Source organism: Aethalodelphis obliquidens, unplaced genomic scaffold (genome assembly GCF_003676395.1).
Source record: "Aethalodelphis obliquidens isolate GAN/ISIS:26980383/991018 unplaced genomic scaffold, ASM367639v1 scaffold2, whole genome shotgun sequence".
In the NCBI taxonomy this organism is placed as follows: Eukaryota; Metazoa; Chordata; class Mammalia; order Artiodactyla; family Delphinidae; genus Aethalodelphis; species Aethalodelphis obliquidens.
In genome coordinates this window covers 36930765-36950864 of record NW_020837946.1, presented here as the reverse complement: position 1 = coordinate 36950864, position 20100 = coordinate 36930765, and the positions used below count along the sequence as shown (strand labels likewise).

The 20100-nt window shown below is 37.7% G+C and overlaps 1 protein-coding gene across 1 annotated transcript in view; it reads left to right on the top strand.

Moving 5' to 3' along the window:
• Positions 1-20100, top strand: part of PLCL1 (phospholipase C like 1 (inactive)) — a 360269-nt gene that overhangs the window by 297931 nt on the left and 42238 nt on the right. The window contains exons 4-5 of the mRNA XM_027124986.1: positions 15207-15282; positions 17349-17458. Of these exons, the coding sequence (XP_026980787.1) occupies positions 15207-15282; positions 17349-17458 (186 nt within the window). The remainder of the gene's footprint in view (positions 1-15206; positions 15283-17348; positions 17459-20100) is intronic.

Genomic DNA, 20100 nt, shown 5'->3' with positions numbered 1-20100 from the left:
CCCACCCCCATTTCGTATCTTATTTAAGACATATATTTTCTATCTGCTTACTGGTACTTGAAATTTCAAAATTATAATAAATTCCTTAGGGTTAAGACATTTAATCTCTTTAAAAATGCAAAAACATCTCCGTAAGTAGTAACACATTGGGTTATCAGTAATTTGTACCTTTGGATGGTTGTAACCTATCCTGTCCTACAGGCAGTTTTTTACCTGGGGAAAGGAAGAGATCCTAATGACAGAGTGTTCCCCAAGTCTGGGTAAGGTGGGTGTGAAGTTGCTCAAATAATTGCAATTTTACTGAAGAGCATCCCCGTCTACAATCTCCCTCAATGCTCTGAATAGGGATGTAGCTACGTAAATGCCTGGCTGATATTTAGGGCAACGAAATCAGAGGTGACTTTCCTGATTGATATATCAAATACATGTCACAGCCAGAGGTGGGAAGTGACAGCTTCTGAAAAGCACTAAAGCAAACTGGGAACATTATTAATCAGTAACTCAAGCAAGTAGAACAGGCTCTAAACATTGAAGGTGGAATTGATGTCTCCTTCCCAGGCTAAAGACACAGAGTAGAGCTGTGGTGTTAGACTCCTTGCCGCAGTGTCATTTTGGTGGCTCTGTGGTCATCAGACAGTTTTTCAGAAACTCCCCAAACCTTAATTTAAAATCAGAATGCCACTTCTAAGTGACTTGTCCCTTTATTGCCCCGCGATTGCCAGGGGAGGTGGGGGGAGTGGGGCGGGGGTGGAGCTCTGGTCTCTGAAAGAGCAAGCCTCACTTCCCCACTCTGGATTTTCACGTTCTCTAAGAAAATATCCACTAATGTAGGTAATGTAGGTCATAGCGTCACTGCTAAGTCTTTTAAGGCTGTTAAAGTAGTATAATTATGTTTTGCAAATAAAAGGTAAGGTTTTCTTTTTTTGTTTAGGATTAACCTTGGGGTTGTTAAAAATAAAAATTAGTTACTGAAAGAATTGCTTAGTGCTAGAGCCAGGAACGGAGATGTTTAATTTTATAAACATTTACTGAGTTTCTCCCCTGGGCAGCCGTCTGTGTTCACGCAGTGGGAAGTACAGCAGCCCCTGTGCTCCAGTAGCTTACAGTCAGGGCAGGCGACCTGGTAAGGTCCAAACCAGGCTTACACATGGATCATTGGTGATCAACTTATGTTCCTCATCATTGAACACAAGGTTGTAACGGTGGGTGATTACATTGGGAAATACATTGCAATTTCAGTAGAACACTATCAAAATTTCTTTGGCTAAGTTAGACATTTTTCCTTCTACAGTGGTGCTTTTAATGCATGGACACTGTACATTATTTTCAAAACCCATCTCTAGCCTCAGCCCTAAAACTTTACTATAGTCACACTTCTACATTTGATTATAGGACATCACCTAGGTGTCTCAAGAACAAACAATAGAAATTTAATAGGTCAAAAACTGGGTTCATATTTTAGTTCCCTAGGTATTCATTTTTCCTTTTCTGACCCCTGCAAAAGATAACAGCAAGCCAATGGTCCTCAATTCCTCCAAGTGATTTTCAAATGTTCTTTCTCTCTCTATATATTAACTCCAATGAGGTCTTTTTTAAAGTTTTTGGTCGCACCCCATGGCATGTGGGATCTTAGTTCCCCAATCAGGGATCAAACCCACGCCTCCTGCATTGGAAGGCAGAGTCTTAACCACTGGACCACCAGGGAAGTCCTGAGGTCTTTAAAAAAAAAAAAAAATTATTGAAGTCTAGTTGATTTGCAATGTTGTGTTAATTTCTGCTGTACAGCAAAGTGACTCAGTTATACATACATACATACATACGTACACACACATATATATTCTTTTCCATTATGGTTTGTCACAGGATATTGAATATAGTTTCCCATGCTGTATAGTAGGACCTTGTTATTTATCCATCCAATATATAAATAGTTTGCCTTTGCTAATCCCTAACTCCCAATCCTTCCCACCCCTAGCTCCTCTCCCCCTTAGCAACCACAAGTCTGTTCTCTATATCTGTGAGTCTGGTTTTGTTTTGTAGATAGGTTCATTTGTGTCATGTTTTAGATTCCACATGTAAGTGATATCATATGGTATTTGTCTTTCTCTTTCTGACTTACTTTGTTTAGTATGATAATCTCTATGTCCACCCATGTTGCTGCAAATGGCATTATTTCATTCTTTTCTATGGCTGGGTAATATTCCATTGTGTGTATGTGTGTGTGTGTGTGTGTGTGTGTGTGTGTGTGTGTGTGTGTATGTATATGTCTTGGCTATCCTATAAGGTCTTTTTATTTACAATTCAACATCAATGAGAGCTACTGCTTCTTTCATCACCGTATTTCTCATGTGTATCCATTTCCTTACATCGATACAGCCAAGGTTCTCAACAGGCTCTCTTCTCCTCCCACCTGAATTTTTCAATAGGCTGACTAGTCCTCCATCTAGTCTCTACCTTTTTTTAATTCAACAATGGGAATAATCATCCTCAGATTCGATTTTTGATTTTTAACTAGCCTTGCAAAGCCTTCACCCACCATGCTGCCTGTTTTGCCACCCCCATCTCCCATTTCCTTCTATTTGAACCTTCTCCTTCAGTCAAGCTGATGTATTTGCCACGTACTTTTCATTCTCCATCCTTTGTATTTCTGTTCTATACCACCTCAAATGACTTCCTAGCCTTAATTCCCTCTCCATCAACCTAAGTCCAGCCTTTTGTCCTAACCTCTTGCAAAACTGACTTTAAGAAAAAATTCATTTATTGACTTTATTCACGGCATTCAACTCATACCAACTATAAAGAATTTTAGTAGATTGTGTGCGATACAGAGATGAATAAACAGAGAGAGGTATCAGCACAAATAGCCATAGTGCAAAGCATGACAGCTCTTTCAACCAAGAGAAATGTAAGTAAAATGAGATGGGAGCATGCGTATTTGCTGCTTGTAACACAACACTTTCTCTTTTGATGTATCATTTTGTATATGTCTTTAGGCTTTTGATTAGTCAATTCAACAAACACATTTTGCACACACGTCACTACTCTGCAAGTTGCTGGAGGAACGAAATGGTATGAAGAAAAATTTTTGTCCTTGAGGAATGGGAAATACTGATAGGAAGGCGAGATTTACACTTAAAAAGGGGAAGGACAGAGTCACACAGTGTTCAGACAGTGAACCAGATGATGTTTTATGTCCTGAGCTGGAGCCTAAGGACCTTGAGTCCTTATGACGGACTTTTCACAGTGACTTGTAATATACTATACCCCCTCCCCGACTTTCACCCTGTCTCACCCAGTGCTCAGCAGAATTTTATTTGCAAATAGTTTTGAAAGAAAAATATTGTCTAAACTTTGTACATTTTTTCTTTAGATACCTGAATTTTTACTTTTCTGTTGTTCTCACCTGTCTAATTTTTCATGCAGAGTCAAGAAGTATTGCCTAACATATTTTGGTCCTCTTAAGTGTTTTAAATTAATGTGAATACTTTTGGGTAGTGAGTGTTTTAAACATAGCAATCAGAGGTGGAATAGTTACAGGGGATTGCAACTGTAAAAAATAAACCCAAAGCATTCTCTGAAGGTGACTGCTGTGCTGAATTATTTAACATTAACATAAAAGTTAAAACTTTGCTATGATATGAGCGACAGATTTTCTGAACATAAAATCAAAGCAACCTAGATAACATGAGTCAAGGGTTATTTAATCTTTTCCTCTGTTGTGTGATTTGGAGAACAGTTGATTATGTTAGCGTGACTAGGAATCTAGCAAAAAGAGCCAATCAGTATCTTTTATCACTCTTGCAATGGAATCAATACACTGGCCGGTATCACAATTAAGCCAAACATAATGGTTGGATTGAATACAGTCTCTTCTCTCAGGATGGGAAAAAATTGTCAACAGTCTCCCAATGTAGTTTTACTTATTGAAATAAGTTTAGATTGAAATTAAGTCAAAGGCACTCTCTCTCCATCATTCTCTCTCCTTATGAAGTTTGTGTGAAACTTTATATTAGTTTGCATTTTAAAAAGTACGTTGGGTTGTGTAGTCATGGCACCCGGAAAAAAAAGAAGAGCCCACTGGCATGTGCTCAACCAGAGCTGGTTATTTAAAAACCAGATGTTGTGCATTTAGTGCATTGAAATTTCTTTTACTCTTGGGTGTGACAATGTCTTGTGATACATTTTCTGTATATTGGGGGAAATGTCAGCATCTTGAGAGTTGGCAGCATTTCCACTTGGTACCAGGGTCCCAAGGACACAGAATATCACAGATGCATCAATAAGTATCTCAGGGGGGCTCCTTTGTGGAATATTGTGCACGCATCCTCAAAGTTTGCTTTGCATTCCTGAATATTCAAGTTCTTGAAACAGTTTTAGTTTAAGGCAGTGTGAGATTGTCAAATTGGCCTGAAAATTCTGGAGAAAGTTCATGAAGTTTAGTCACCTGGTAATTTTATGAATGAACTAAATTTTAATCATAGTGGGATAAAAACAAACATTTCTAATGATTACTCAAGATATAGCTGACAACTATAGTTTGGAAACAGAACAACTGGAGAAAAGAAAAGATAAAATGATCTTTTTATGCAGAAAGCTTCTCATGCAGTAGATCCTATTACTGATGTGGAGACAGAGGTCCTTTGGCCTGCTCTGTGTGAGTTTCCCTGTCCTGCTCTATTATAAATCAGGCTAGGAAAAGTGATTCAGAGCTGGTTCCAGGACAGAGAATACTTACTTCATCACATACACCAAAGGCAGTGGATTTCCAGTAAGCTTGCAAATGTTCTAACCTTATATGTGTTCCTGTTTCACCAAAAATTAGCAGTCTTATAGGATTGGCTTTGCTTAAAACCAAAAGATGCCCATCTATCAAGAGTGCTTTTTAACCATCTGATTTAAAATGTTTAAGTAAATTAAAAATTAAAGGAAATTATCTTCATTCTACTTAGCAAATGTATTTGTAACAACAATCAGATATTAAAATGTACCAAGTTTAATAAAATTCAAGTCTTATTTTAAACAATTTGAAAAGATGAGCCACTATAGAACTAAAAACTAAAACCCAGCATTTTGATTAGAAGGAAGATAGAGACAGATTAATTATTTCAGTCTTCTTAATAGGTCTAGAGCAGATTGACTTTTTCTTGACTCACATATTCTTAAATGATTGCCTTTCCAAATTTGATAACTCCTTCCTGAAAAAACAGTGGGCACAAGTAAGTACATTGCTTACTAGGTTTCATAGGAAGAATATCTATACTGGTTCATGTGTGTTGCAAGTTAGACTTGGAGGGGGAAGCAGTCATGGCAAAAATGTTTCATGTTGCTCTACTTGGTCAATTCTAATTTATAAAATGTTATCACCAACCTGCACTTGCAATAGGAATTCTACACTCTAATATAATATTAGCAGCACAGAACAGTTTATAATGTCTGCACCTCAAGAATGCCTGAGTTCTAGTCTAAACTTTTCCACTAACTGGCCATGTGGCTTAAGGTAAGTCAATTGGGCCTGAGTTTTTTCATTTGTAAAATGGGGTGTCCATGACAGATGGTTGTTAAGGTTACTTCTAGATATAAAGTTCTGTGGTTCTAAGAACTTAGATGTAATTCAGGATAAAATTGGCATCTATGGAAGGTTTCTGAGTCATGATTTGATGAAATCTCATCTTTTCAGTACCATTAAATAGTTTCATTGACTCTGCAATGATCCTAGGCAATTAGTCAAACTCCCTATTGAGTTGGGAAGACAGTTTTTTTCACACAGGTTAGACAATTTAATCTACCTTTGAGTAAAAGCGTTACTGTCCCCTTCAGTAAAGTTTTTGTTTTAAATAAATGATTTTGATCTTAACTGACAACTTTACACTCCCCAGTTCAGGACACATCTAATGCTTAAAGTAATGCCAACCTTTATCTGGGTAAGTCCTCTATTCTTTTAGATTCAAAGCCATGGCTAGGAAATAAGATGCATTAGGAGATATTCATGTGACAGAACCAAAGAAAAGCTCTTTGTATTACTATAACAGCAAAGGCAACTGGGAACTCAGGCTGAGACATCAGATATGTAAATCAGGCTGCTGCCAGATTCTACCCACTGAGTCAATCCAGCCTTGGCTGGCTGTCTACTGACTACCCAGCTGGGGGATTATCTGAAGACATGCTTCTCACCTTCTCTCCTTGGCTTTAGCACTTTGTATGCCATTTCCGTCAGGATCTGTAGAGATCTAGGAAGGAGATGAAACTCAAATCAACCATTTTCCCTTCCTAACAACTTAGATAAATTACTTAGCTGGGGGGAAAGGTTGAAGTTGTTGCTTTAAATGTGGTTTGGAATTGTTGGTACATTTCAGCCATCCATCTTATTTGTTTTCTCTATAACTACTAAGAATTGAAAGTTGACTGCAGAAATTAGAATAAAATTATTCTTCTAAATACAATGGAAGCTGTTACCATAGAGAAGAGGATCAAATGCTCTTATGACAAAAGTTTACATGAGCAATGATTTTAAGTTCTGAGAATATTAATTATGAGGTGTTTTAAAGTTATGACTTTTGTTACTAAAGGTTTTAAAGTTATCCTCGGGGATACTCTTCTATGTTGAAGGTTAAATCACACTTGACTATCTCTTTATGAAGTGATCTATTAGACAATGGGAAAAACAAACTTCTTACACTATGGGGTTAACAAATATTTACTTGAAAGATTTTGAAGATAACTTGAATCATAGTGTTTGTTCTATGTTTTGGTCGTGAATTTATTTTGCCTCAAATAAGTAATAAAGTTTTAAAATTTATTTTCTTATACTTGAGTATTATATTTTCCATAGGTATAATCCTACTAAAAGCTGTATGTTTAGTTTTCAGTACTCAATTTGAAAGGGAATTAAGAACATGTAAGGTGGATAGCCTCATCCACCAGAGGGCAGACAGCAGAAGCAAGAAGAACTACAATGCTGCAGCCTGAAGAACAAAAACCACATTCACAGAAAGATAGACAAGATGAAAAGGCAGAGGGCTATGTACCAGATGAAGGAACAAAATAAAACCCAAGGAAACAAACTAAATGAAATGGAGATAGGAAATCTTCCAGAAAAAGAATTCAGAATAATGATAGTGAAGACGATCCAGGAACTCGGGGAAAAAATGGAGGCAAAGATCGAGAAGATGCAAGAAATGTTTAACAAAGATCTAGAAGAATTAAAGAACAAACAAACAGAGATGAACAATACAATAACTGAAATGAAAACTACACTAGAAGGAATCAATAGCAGAATAACTGAGGCAGAAGAACGGATAAGTGACCTGGAAGACAGAATGGTGGAATTCACTGCTGCAGAACAGAATAAAGGAAAAAGAATGAAAAGAAATGAAGACAGCCTAAGAGACCTCTGGGACAATATTAAACGCAACAACATTTGCATTATAAGGGTCCCAGAAGGAGAAGAGAGAGAGAAAGGACCCGAGAAAATACTTGAAGAGATTATAGTCGAAAACTTCCCTAGCATAGGAAAGGGAATAGCCACCCAAGTCCAGGAAGCACAGAGAGTCCCATACAGGATAAACCCAAGGAGAAACACTCCGAGACACATAGTAATCAAACTGGCAAAAATTAAAGACAAAGAAAAATTATTGAAAGCAGCAAGGGAAAAATGACAACATACAAGGGAACTTCCATAAGGTTAACAGCTGATTTCTCAGCAGAAACTCTACAAGCCAGAAGGGAGTGGCATGATATACTTAAAGTGATGAAAAGGAAGAACATACAACCAAGATTACTCTACCCAGCAAGGATCTCATTCAGATTCAATGGAGAAATCAAAAGCTTTACAGACAAGCAAAAACTAAGAGAATTCAGCACCACCAAACCATCTCTACAACAAATGCTAAAGGAACTTCTCTAAGTGGGAAACACAAGAGAAGAAAAGGACCTACAGAAACAAACCCCCCAAAATTAAGAAAACTGTAATAGCAACATATATATCAAAAATTACCTTAAATGTGAATGGATTAAATGCTCCAACCAAAAGACACAGGCTTCCTGAATGGGTACAAAAACAAGACCTATATATATGCTGTCTACAAGAGACCCACTTCAGACCTAGGGACACATTCAGACTGAAAGTGAGGGGATGGAAAAAGATATTCCATGCAAATGGAAATCAAAAGAAAGCTGGAGTGGCAATACTCATATCAGATAAAATAGACTTTAAAGCATGTTACAAGAGACAAGGAAGGACACTATGTAATGATCAAGTGATCAATCCAAGAAGAAGATATAACAATTATAAATATATATGCACCCAACATAGGAGCACCTCAGTACATAAGGCAACAGCTAACAGCTCTAAAAGAGGAAATCGACAGTAACACAATAATAGTGGGGGACTTTAACACCTCACTTACACCAATGGACAGATCATCCAAACAGAAAATTAATAAGGAAACACAAGCTTTAAATGACACAGTAGACCACATAGATTTAATTGATACTTATAGGACATTTCATCCAAAAACAGCAGATTACACTTTTGTCTCAAGTGTGCATGGAACATTCTCCAGGATAGATCACACCTTGGGTCACAAATCAAGCCTCAGTAAATTTAAGAAAATTGAAACCATGTCAAACATCTTTTCTGACCACAACACTATGAGATTAGAAATCAATTAAATGTAAAAAACACAAACACATGGAAGCTAAACAATACGTTACTAAATAACCAAGAGATCACTGAAGAAATCAAAGAGGAAGTCAAAAAATACTTAGAGACAAATGACAATAAAAACATGACAATCCAAAACCTATGGGATGCAGCACAAGCAGTTCTAAGAGGGACGTTGATAGCAATACAATCCTACCTCAAGAAACAAGAAACATCTCAAATAAACAATATAACATTACACCTAAGGGAACTAGAGAAAGAAGAACAAAGAAAACCCAAAGTTAGCAAAAGGAAAGAAATCATAAAGATTAGAGCAGAAATAAATGAAATAGAAATAAAGAAAAGGATAAGAAAGATAAATAATAGTAAAAGCTGGTTCTTTGAGAAGATAAACAAAATTGATAAACCGTTAGCCAGACTCATCAAGAAAAAGAGGGAGAGGACTCAAATCAATAAAATTAGAAATGAGAAAGGGGAAGTTACAACAGACACCACAGAATTACATAGCATCGTAAGAGACTACTACAAGCAGCCCTATGCCAATAAAATAGACAACCTGGAAGAAATGGACAAATTCTTAGAAAGGTATAACCTTCCAAGACTGGACCAGGAAGAAACAGAAAGTATGAACAGACCAATCACAAGTAATGAAATTGAAACCGTGATTAAAAATCTTCCAACAAACAAAAGTTCAGCACCAGATGGCTTCACAGGTGAATTATATCAAACATTTAGAGAAGAGCTAACACCCATCCTTCTCAAACTTCCAAAAATTTGCAGAGGAAGGAAAACTCCCAAACTCATTCTATGAGGCCACCATCACCCTGATACCAAAACCAGACAAAGTTACTATATAAAAAAAGAAAATAACAGACCAATATCACTGATGAACATATATGCAAAAATCCTCAGCAAAATACCAGCAAACAGAATCCAACAACACATTGAAAGGATCATACACCATGATCAAGTGGGATTTATCCTAGTGATTCAAGGATTCTTCAATATATGCAAATCAATCAATGTGATACACCATATAAACAAATTGAAGAAGAAAAACCATATGATCGTCTCAATAGATGCAGAAAAAGCTATTGACAAAATTCAACACACATTTATGATAAAAACTCTCTAGAAAGTGGGTATAGAGGGAACCTACTTCAACATAATAAAGGCCATATACGACAAACCCACAGCAAACATCATTCTCAATGGTGAAAAACTGAAATAATTTCCTCTAAGACCAGGAACAAGACAAGGATGTCCACCCTCACCACTATTATTCAACATAGTTTTGGAAGTCCTAACCACGGCAGTCAGAGAAGAAAAAGAAATAAAAGGAATACAAATTGGAAAAGAAGAAATAAAACTGTCACTGTTTGCAGGTGACATGATACTAAACATAGAGAATCCTAAAGATGCCAGCAAAAAACTACTAGAGCTAATAAATGAATTTGGTAGAGTAGCAGGATACAAAATTAACGCACAGAAATCTCTTGCATTCCTATACACTAATAATGAAAAATCTGAAAGAGAAATTAAGGAAAACCTCCCATTTACCACTGCAACAAAAAGAATAAAATACCTAGGAATAAACCTACCTAGGGAGACAAAAGAGCTGTATGCAGAAAACTATAAGACACTGATGAAAGAAATTAAAGATGATACCAACAGATGGAGAGGTATACCATGTTCTTGGATTGGAAGAATCAATATTGTGAAAATGACTCTACTACCCAAAGCAATCTACAGGTTCAATGCAATCCCTATCAAATTACCAATGGCATTTTTTACAGAACCAGAAGAAAAAATCCTAAAATTTCTATGGAGACACAGAAGACCCTGAATAGCCAAAGTGGTCTTGATGGAAAAAAACGGAGCTGGTGGGCTTCCCTGGTGGCGCAGTGGTTGAGAGTCCGCCTGCCAATGCAGGGGACATGGGTTCATGCCCCGGTCTGGGAGGATCCCACATGCCGCGGAGCGGCTGGGCCCGTGAGCCATGGCCGCTGAGCCTGCGCGTCCGGAGCCTGTGTCTCTGCAACGGGAGAGGCCACAACAGTGAGAGGCACGCGTACTGCAAAACAAACAAACAAACAAAAACAAAAAACAAAAACAAAACAACAAAAAAAACGGAGCTGGAGGAATCAGACTCCCTGACTTCAGACTATACTACAAAGCTACAGTAATCAAGACAATATGGTACTGGCCCAAAAACAGAAATATAGATCCATGGAACAGGATAGAAAGCCCAGAGATAAACCCACGCACCTATGGTCAACGAATGTACGACAAAGGAGACAAGAATATACAATGGAGAAAAGACAGTCTCTTGAATAAGTGGTGCTAGGATAACTGGACAGCTACATGTAAAAGAATGAAATTAGAACACTCCCTAACACCATACAGAAAAATAAACTCAAACTGGATTGGAGACCTAAATGTAAGACCGGGCACTATAAAGCTCTTAGAGGAAAGCATAGGAAGAACACTCTTTAACATAAATCACAGCAAGATCTTTTTTGATCCACCTCCTAAAGGAAATAAAAACAAATATAAACAAATTGGACCTAATGAAACTTAAAAGCTTTTGCACAGCAAAGGAAACCATAAACAAAACGAAAAGACAACCCTCAGAATGGGAGAAAATGTTTGCAAATTAATCATCAAAGGATTAATCTCCAAAATATATAAACAGCTCATGCAGCTCAATATTTAAAAAAAAAACAACCCAATCCAAAAATGGGCAGAAGACCTAAATAGACATTTCTCCAAAGAAGACATAGAGATGGCCAAGAAGCACATGAAAAGCCACTCAACATCACTAATTATTAGAGATATGCAAATCAAAACTACAATGAGGTATCACCTCACACCAGTTAGAATGGGCATCATCAGAGAATCTACAAGCAACAAATGCTGGAGAGGGTGTGGAGAAAAGGGAACCCTCTTGCGCTCTTGGTGGGAATGTAAATTGATATAGCCACTATGGAGAACAGTATGGAGTTTCCTTAAAGAACTAACAAAATTACCGTATGACCCAGCAATCCCACTACTGGGCATATACCCAGATAAAACCATAATTCAAAAAACACACGCACCCCAATATTCATTACAGCACTATTTACAATAGCCAGGTCATGGAAGCAACCTAAATGCCCATCGACAGATGAATGAATAAAGAAGAAGTGGTACATATATACAATGGAATATTACTCAGACATAAAAAGGAACGAAACTGGGTCATTTGTAGAGATGTGGATGCATCTAGAGACTGTCATACAGAGTGCAGTAAGTCAGAAAGAGAGAAACAAATATCGTATATGAGCATATATATGTGGAACCTAGAAAATGGTACAGATGAACCAGTTTGCAGAGCAGAAATTGAGACACAGATGTACAGAAGAAACGTATGGACACCAAGGGGGGAAAGCGGCGTGCGGTGGGTGTGGTCGTGGGATGAACTGGGAGACTGGGATTGACATGTATTCACTGATGTGTGTAAAATGGATGACTAATAAGAAAATAAACAAGTAAATAAACATTAAAAAAAAAGAACATGTAAGGTTATAGAAAAATGGAGAACCTAGGAAAAAAGACTAGAGACAAAAAGAAAGATTAGATTTCAAAAAAGACAATGTTGGGTTTGAGCAGGGATCTGTTGTGTACATGTGTGGGTTAATTAATACTAGAAATAATAAATATCACAAAATAAGATAAGGAAAAGGTGATATCGATGGATAGATATGAAAATGGATAGATGAATCTGGGGATATAAAGTGGGGTCAACTGCTGAGCTGGCAAGAATGAGAACTGAGAATTGGCCAGGGGGTAGTCTGTGATGAGACCAAACTTTGGGGGGTCTCAGTGGAGTCCCGCAAGAGTCAAAGCAGTGAGCATGGGCTAGTGTTTAAAGGAAAGATTGATGAGGACAACCACTTGAAGGCCAATAGAGTATTTTGTTATTGTTTTTGTTTGCTTACTTTAAGGTAGGAGATGTTGTATGGAAAAGGGAAAAAGCAAGGGAGAGGTAGAAATTGTAGATGAATAAAGAAGGGGTCATTAGGAATGGGTTCCTGAAGGCAAGAGGGAAAGGTGAGATTGGAAGTCAAGGTAGAAGAGTTAGCTTTGGCGAAGAGGACACTTCCTTCTCAGGTTCTCACAAAAAGGCTGTGGCATTTTTGGATGTAGGAAGTACATTTTTGGATGTAGGAAGTACATTTTGTACTCAACACTGAGGAGATATTTAGTAAAATACTGCAAAAACAAAAAAGCTGGCCACAAATCAATAGAGTTTCTTTTCTTTTTTTTTTAAATCAGATAATGGTATCATATGTTCTCCACTGAGTGCAAAACCAAGAGAAATGAATGTCAGTCAAGATACTATCAAAGGAAATTGCCAATGCTATCCCTTTTTGGAGTTTTTCTTGAAAAGGACATATTTGAACCTAGCTGAAATAGATTGATTACGGTCATGGCCTCATGTTATTACTGATGGGCTGGGTCAGGTGACTTTGGAAAGCTACATTTCAGGCTTAAAAGACTGAATGTGTGAAGGCATGGCCAGGCTAGACAAAATCAGAGGGTACTGTTTTTTCATGAAAATAAATGGATTCCAGGAAACCGGGATTTTAATTCCAGTTTGATCACTAATTAGTTCCATTTTTTGGACAAGGATTTTAACTCTTATAAGTCTTAGTTTCCTTTTTCACAAAATTAAGGGTGTGGTCCTGACAGCTAAGATTCTCTTAGCCTTAAAAATAAAATGATTCTAAAATTGTGCAGTATATTGGCTATTTTGCTCATGGTAAAGTCACAGAATGTGTTTGTTCTTTATGAAGGTTTCCCTTGCTTGAATTTTATGAAAACATTTTGTATGCTATCTGACTAATTTGGAACATCTGATAACTTTGAAAGTATTATGAAAACTCAATTGATGCTGCATGGGTAGATGCTAAACTTAGCATCTTTCTAAACTTAGAAAAGACTAAATCAGATTCCCTTCATATTAAATCTTTCTTTGCCTGTAAGTTTCCTTCACTTGGAAGCTGCAGTAACTCAGGCACATAACCATTTGAGAAATTGTTATTCAGAAGCATTCCACTTCCTCTTGGGAGTTGGAAGAGTTAATGCAGTTAAAAAGTTTGACGCAGCTTAGACCTTCTTGGATGCCTAGTTTTATGGTTTTAATAGTCACTTTAGCCCTCCAAATAAGTCACTTCAAACTATCATTTTGGGTAGAAAATATCAGTAATTGAAGTTTGGTTGAATTAATTATCATGTGTCATTTAATCATTTGAGTAGACTTCCCTACTAAACTATGAACTCCATGGAGGTAGAAATGTGTCTGTTTTTGCTCATCCAGGTATCATACCCCTTGTAGTTACTACAGTGCTTACACATAGTGCCTGCTGAGTAGATATTTGTTAAATGAATGAATGATTTGATTTTACTTCTATAGAGTTGTTAAGCACTAAATATTCATGATTCAAATATTCTTTTCCATTTGAAGATTTGTAGTCATAAACCACTTTATATTTGAAAGTGATTGTATAAAACTACAATCTTGTACAACAGCATTTAATTTTGAAGAATGTCTTACTCAAGACTTTTTATGTCCACTTTGGATTCTGCCTTGAACTCTCTTCAGATTATTGAGCCAGACAGATAAAACATGGAATAGTCAGACTAAAAGGTACAACATTTATTAGGAGTAGAAGAGTGGCTGGAAATTCAGGAAGTTTTTGCCTATTGGTGCCTTTCTTTAGTTATTTCTTCAGAAGGGCCCCAGTCCGTTGTCTTTCTGATCACAACTTCTTTACCTACTCTCATCTTCCCCCTTCTTCACATACAGATTTCTCTTTTCTTCATCTCTCCAACAGCTGTCCTATTTTCCCTACTTCACTCAGTATATTAATTACTTCTTGGTCTTTTTTCTTTCTACCCAAATGTGGAGGGCAGGGACACCATTTCAGCATTGTTGCCTACAAGCTCTGTGGAATTGCTGATGAATATGACCCACCGTTCATTTTTGCCAATGGAGCTGGAGCCCTTCTCAACGAAGGACCAGGACTCCACCATCTTTGCACCACTTAAATCCAATTTGCCGACTTCACCGATGTGTCCTGTAGTTCTTTACCTCATCACTAGGTGATTCCCTGTTCTGATATCTCATTGCTGTTGTTCCAGTACCACTTGCCTTGATGTTGCAGTAACTTTGGGGCGAGGGGATAAAATAAGAGGTGTTCATGAATGTGATCTGGGACTTAAAAAGAGTGTGTATGCATTTATTCAACAGTTATTGATTTGGCACCCATGGTGTGCCAGGCATATTACATAAGTGGAGCAACAATAAGGTAGGTGACTCTAGCTGGTGTTAGAGTGGATGGGGCTTGGGGCAGAGATCATCCTTCCCTCTCCCATCTCTTGTAGTTATGGCTAGGGTGCCCCATTACTGGCAGTTTCATGTGGGTCTTTATGTTGTCTTTCCAATGTGCCAGTTTAAGGATTTCTGACAACCACCTTTTTAATGCTTATTTTGTGACAGATGATCCAAGAGAGCCGGTTTCTCATAGAAATGGCAGACACAGTCCAGGAAAAGATCGTGCAGTGTCAGAAAGCAGGTAACCTTCCCCCCTTGCCCCCATTTCGTTTAGAAACCATAATGATGATTTTTGGCAGACTTTTAAAGTTTAACTATACTTTGAGTTACACTGAAGCCTTTGTTTAGTACAGAAGAGATCTACGTGATAGTAGGTAGGTGGTCTGTGTGTATATAGAGGGGGTATCTGAAGATGTCTAGAGAGGTGAAGGTTTCTGAATTTACTTTTGTGATTTGGGAACCGATCAAAGCCTTTTTATTACTGATATGGAAACTGTGGTTTCACATTGCCCCTTAGGAAACACTTTATTTGTACAGTTTGAGCCATAATCTTGTTAACCTTCTAGGCTTTTGTCTCATTTACTTGTCCTCAGTTTAGATTTGTTCCTTCTTTAAGGGTGGGATGGGTCACACGTCTCTGATGGCACATTGCTGTGTTTATTTACTTTCACTTCATCCACACCCCAGTACTTTTATCTCTCTTGGATCCATGTTCTCCCTGATCCACACACACACACATTAGTGTGCAATAAGGAAGATGACACTGACAGTTGCTTGATATATATGTATCTGATACACTAAGCACATATGCTATGTTATTTAGTCCTCATATCAACTCTGCAGTGTAGTCGTCATTATATCCAATCTAGAGATGAGGCATCTGAGATTCTGAGAGATTGAGCGAACTACCCCAAATCCCATATCAACACGTGGTAGAGGTGACCTTTGAACCCAGACCAAACTTTGAAAATGGTGCTCTTCGCTACTGATCTGGAGGCTTAAATGTTTCCGTTGACAGAAAGCACGAAAATAATAACAATACGATATACTTATATTATGCTCCTATGTACCATGCACTACTTTGAGAGTTTTGTATGTGTTGACTCATTTAATCTTCACACAGTTCCATGAGGTCAATACTCTTGTTATCACCATTGCACCATTGAGGAGACTTAATGGCAGAGAGTTTCAGGGATTCGCTCATGCTCACGTAGCTAGTCAGTGGTAGAGCCAGAGTGTAGGTCTGGGCTCTGCAGCCATGCTCTTACTATGTACTGAGCTTGTGATGTTAGCATCAGAAAAGTTAATGTGGTTTTAGGCTGCATTAATACAAGCCTAGTCACTAGAACTAGGAAGGTGGTGGTAAAACCCTATGTCATGTGGGCAACTTCAATCCCATTTTGAGAACGATGTTCCTGGATGTCATCCTTAAAGAGAAATTATAATAAGCTGAAACATGGTAGAATGTTTAATCTGGAGAAGGGAAAACTCTAGTAGACTTTATCCAACATCTTTCTTCAAATATTTAAAGGGCTGTACTGTGGAACAGAGATTAGACCTTGTTGTTCTGAGGCTAGCTAGCACCAAGGAGTAGAAGTTTCAGGGAGAGAGACTGGTTTGATATCAGTCACAGCTTTCCAAAGATGGAATGAGCTTTCCAGAAGAAAGTGTGATTCCCATCTCTGAGGTGCTAAGACAAAGGCTTAGGAGAGAAAGATGATGGTGATGTTTTTTTATAGTATTCAAGCTTGGGGGAATGGTTTAGCTAAAAATAACTTTAAGGCCATTCCCAAATCTGACACATTTGGATGTTTCCAGGAATGCTATTTTAAAAAAGCTTTTTATTTTTACTCAACATTTACTAATTACCATTGTTATCTGTGTGGGCTCCAGGCCTACTGTCAAGCCATATGGATGGTTCATAAGGCAAAGTAAGATATGTGCATCCTTCACATATGGTAGCCACTCACACGTTACACCATTTTATATAAAAACCAGGGAGAGAACAAACAAGATGGATGCCACCTGTTGGAAGAATTTGCTTCTTACCTTCTCATGTCTTTGTCTATGGCCCCTTGCTGTTTAAAATCTAATTTAATCTAATGCATTGATTATTTTTAGTTTCCCTTTAAGGATAGCCATTTGGTGGTGATGAACAGAATGAGAAGGAGAATTCAATTTTGGGATTTAGAGATTATGAGAAGGACAGAAATGGGAAATTATATTTTTACTGATAATATTTTCACAATAAAATGCCTGTTTTTCTGAAATTTATACGAAGAATTCTCTTATGTTCTCTTTTTAAAGGGATGGAGTTCCATGAGGAACTTCATAATCTGGGGGCAAAAGAAGGCTTGAAAGGAAGAAAACTCAACAAAGCAACTGAGAGCTTTGCTTGGAACATTACAGTACTGAAGGTAAATGAAGTACTCAGGTGCCCCTTTGTCTTTATTTTTCTCCTCATCTCTCCAATGTGTAGAGAAGCGTCAGTGGTTAAATACGGTGACTTGAATTTTTAATTAACACTTGACCTAATTAATTTGTGCTCTAAGTGACGGGAGATGCATACGGGGATTAACACACGGTTTGCCATAATAGGATAATGAGTTTTGTGGTGGAGGCAGAAGACAGCACGACCTAATTCTATTACCTGGTGTTTGTGTGTGTGTGGTTTACTCATACTTCTAGTCAAGTCAATATGGCTGTTCTGGTTTGTGGAAAGAATAACACAAAATGTTGCTGGAGAAGGATCCAACACAAGTGACTTGGAAAAGCTTTAAACTACAGAGTATCTGGAGCCATTTAGGATTATTTGATTTTAGGAAGAGTCTCTATAAATACATTTATTTTTGCAAAGATTTTGGAAGTCAGTTTTTTGAGATTATGATTTGCTCCACTGAAAATTAATTTTAGGACTTCAAAGTAAAGATGCCACTATTCATATTTTGTTACATGAATGGACAAATGATTTAAGCAGTTGGAATAGCTTATTCTTAGTAGTGTGATGGAGAAAAACAGCTACAAACAAAATTAATAATTGCTGACATTTAAAGAACACTGATGCGCCAGGTGCTGTTTTACAAGGTTTATATGAATTAACATTTTAATACTTTCATTAACTCAATACTGTTATTATTCTCATTTTAAAAGTGAGAAAACCAAGGCACTGAAAACTTATGTGTATTACCCAAGGTCACTCAGCTAGTAAATGGTGGAGCTGGAGTTTGAACCCAGGCAGTTGGCTCCAGAGCCTGCTCTACAGAGAGCACACGTTTGTGTGAAAGTGCTAGGTGAACTGTAATACATATCACAAATGTTTATTAAAAATTCAGTCCACAAATAGTTGTTAAGCTCCTACTATGTACTGGGCTCTCTGCTATGCACTGGGAACCCATGAAGAACAAAAGCGATACAGACCCTGACCTCGTGAGTTAACAGCCTGGGGGCAGGAGGTGGGGTGGGGGAAAATAGGTGTCATTTGCTTAAGAGGCAGGAACTCTAGTGTTACTATAAAGAGGAGCTTGTTTTATAACACCTGAGTACAGCATGGCAGTGTGAGCCCTGATACAGACGCTTTCTGTTCAGCGTGTTTTTATGTGGGCTCATTAACGTGCTGATCACTGAGAAAGGAGCTACAGACACAAATATCAAAAAAGTAATACCTGGGCCTCCAGAACTAGTCTACTAGGGGAGACAGACGTGTGACTAATAGCAGCCATTGATTATTCAACACTTCACATGTGACAAGTAGTTCATGTATGTTTCCTCCTTTCCTCTTCACGACAGCTGTGTGACATTGCAGCAACTCATGCTGACCCTCTCCATCTCACAGATGAGGAAACTGAGGCTCAGGAAGGCTTTCGTTTCTTACCTTCAGCTAGTAGATGGCAGAACTGAGATGCTATATCATGCCCATCGTTCTAACCACTACCCTGTCCTCCTGCCTCCTGAAAGACTCAATCCATGTGACTGACTCCAGGCAGCCTAGTTACAGGGGTGAGGCCACAGGCTCTGGGTGCAGACTGCCTGATAGCTGTGATGCTTTGGCCAAGTTATGTAGTCTCTCTGAGGGTGATAATAATACCTACACCCCAGGTTTTATAAGAATGAAATGAGATAATACATATAAAAATATCTAAGTCACAGTGCACAAAACTTGACATTATATCTATACCTATACTATTATTGTATATATATGCTATTACTTTTGCCAGGGTGAGGATGACCATTGGGATAAAAGTCTTTTGGTTTTTCTTAATTTAAATTTAAATTAAAAAATCAACTAATTAATATTTTTAAATTGAGGTATAATTGTTAGTTTCTTTGTTAACTTCTGACTGAAGCCCATTCACTGTTTTCTGAGGTTTGTTTGTGTGTTTGGTTTAGTGACAGGAACTGATTGCTAGATGGGGCCTAGCAAATGCTGTACAAATCATTCTCAGACAGATCTTTTGAAACAGAATCAATCTTCTATTATTTTAGCTCATGTACCAGCTACTAGTGTTTCAGCTTGAGCACTAGGAACTTAAACAAGAATAGTGAACTTCTCCAAACTTCTATTTCCCTTCTCTCCCCCATTGCGTTTAGTGGACCTGTTAATTATGTGCTCTTTCCCCAAGTGCTAAACAAATGACCTCCTTGGAATTTGAATTTTTAGCTGAGGCACAAAGAGACCAGGCTTTTTTGTAGGTTGTGTACTCTAGTGTTGCCTCTCTGAGAAGAACCTCCTCTCTAAGGCTCTTCCTTTATTTCTTGTATCTTGGATCTGAAGTTCTTAGTTCCTTCTTTGTTCTCCAATCTTCCTTTTGATTTTCAATCTCCTAAAAATGCCTTTTTTCTTAAGTTTACTAGAGGCAATTTCCATTGCTTACAACTGGATGAATTAGTAACAACCACATTGGTAAGACATAATCACTGAAATAGTAGGATATGTCAAGGCTCACCTAAAAGTTCTGCATTGCTTACTGAAAAGGTTTCCTTACACACAATTTTTACAAGTACTGCTCGATATCTAGGGGAAGAGAATGATGATTGACCAATATTTGTTGAACATGTGCGT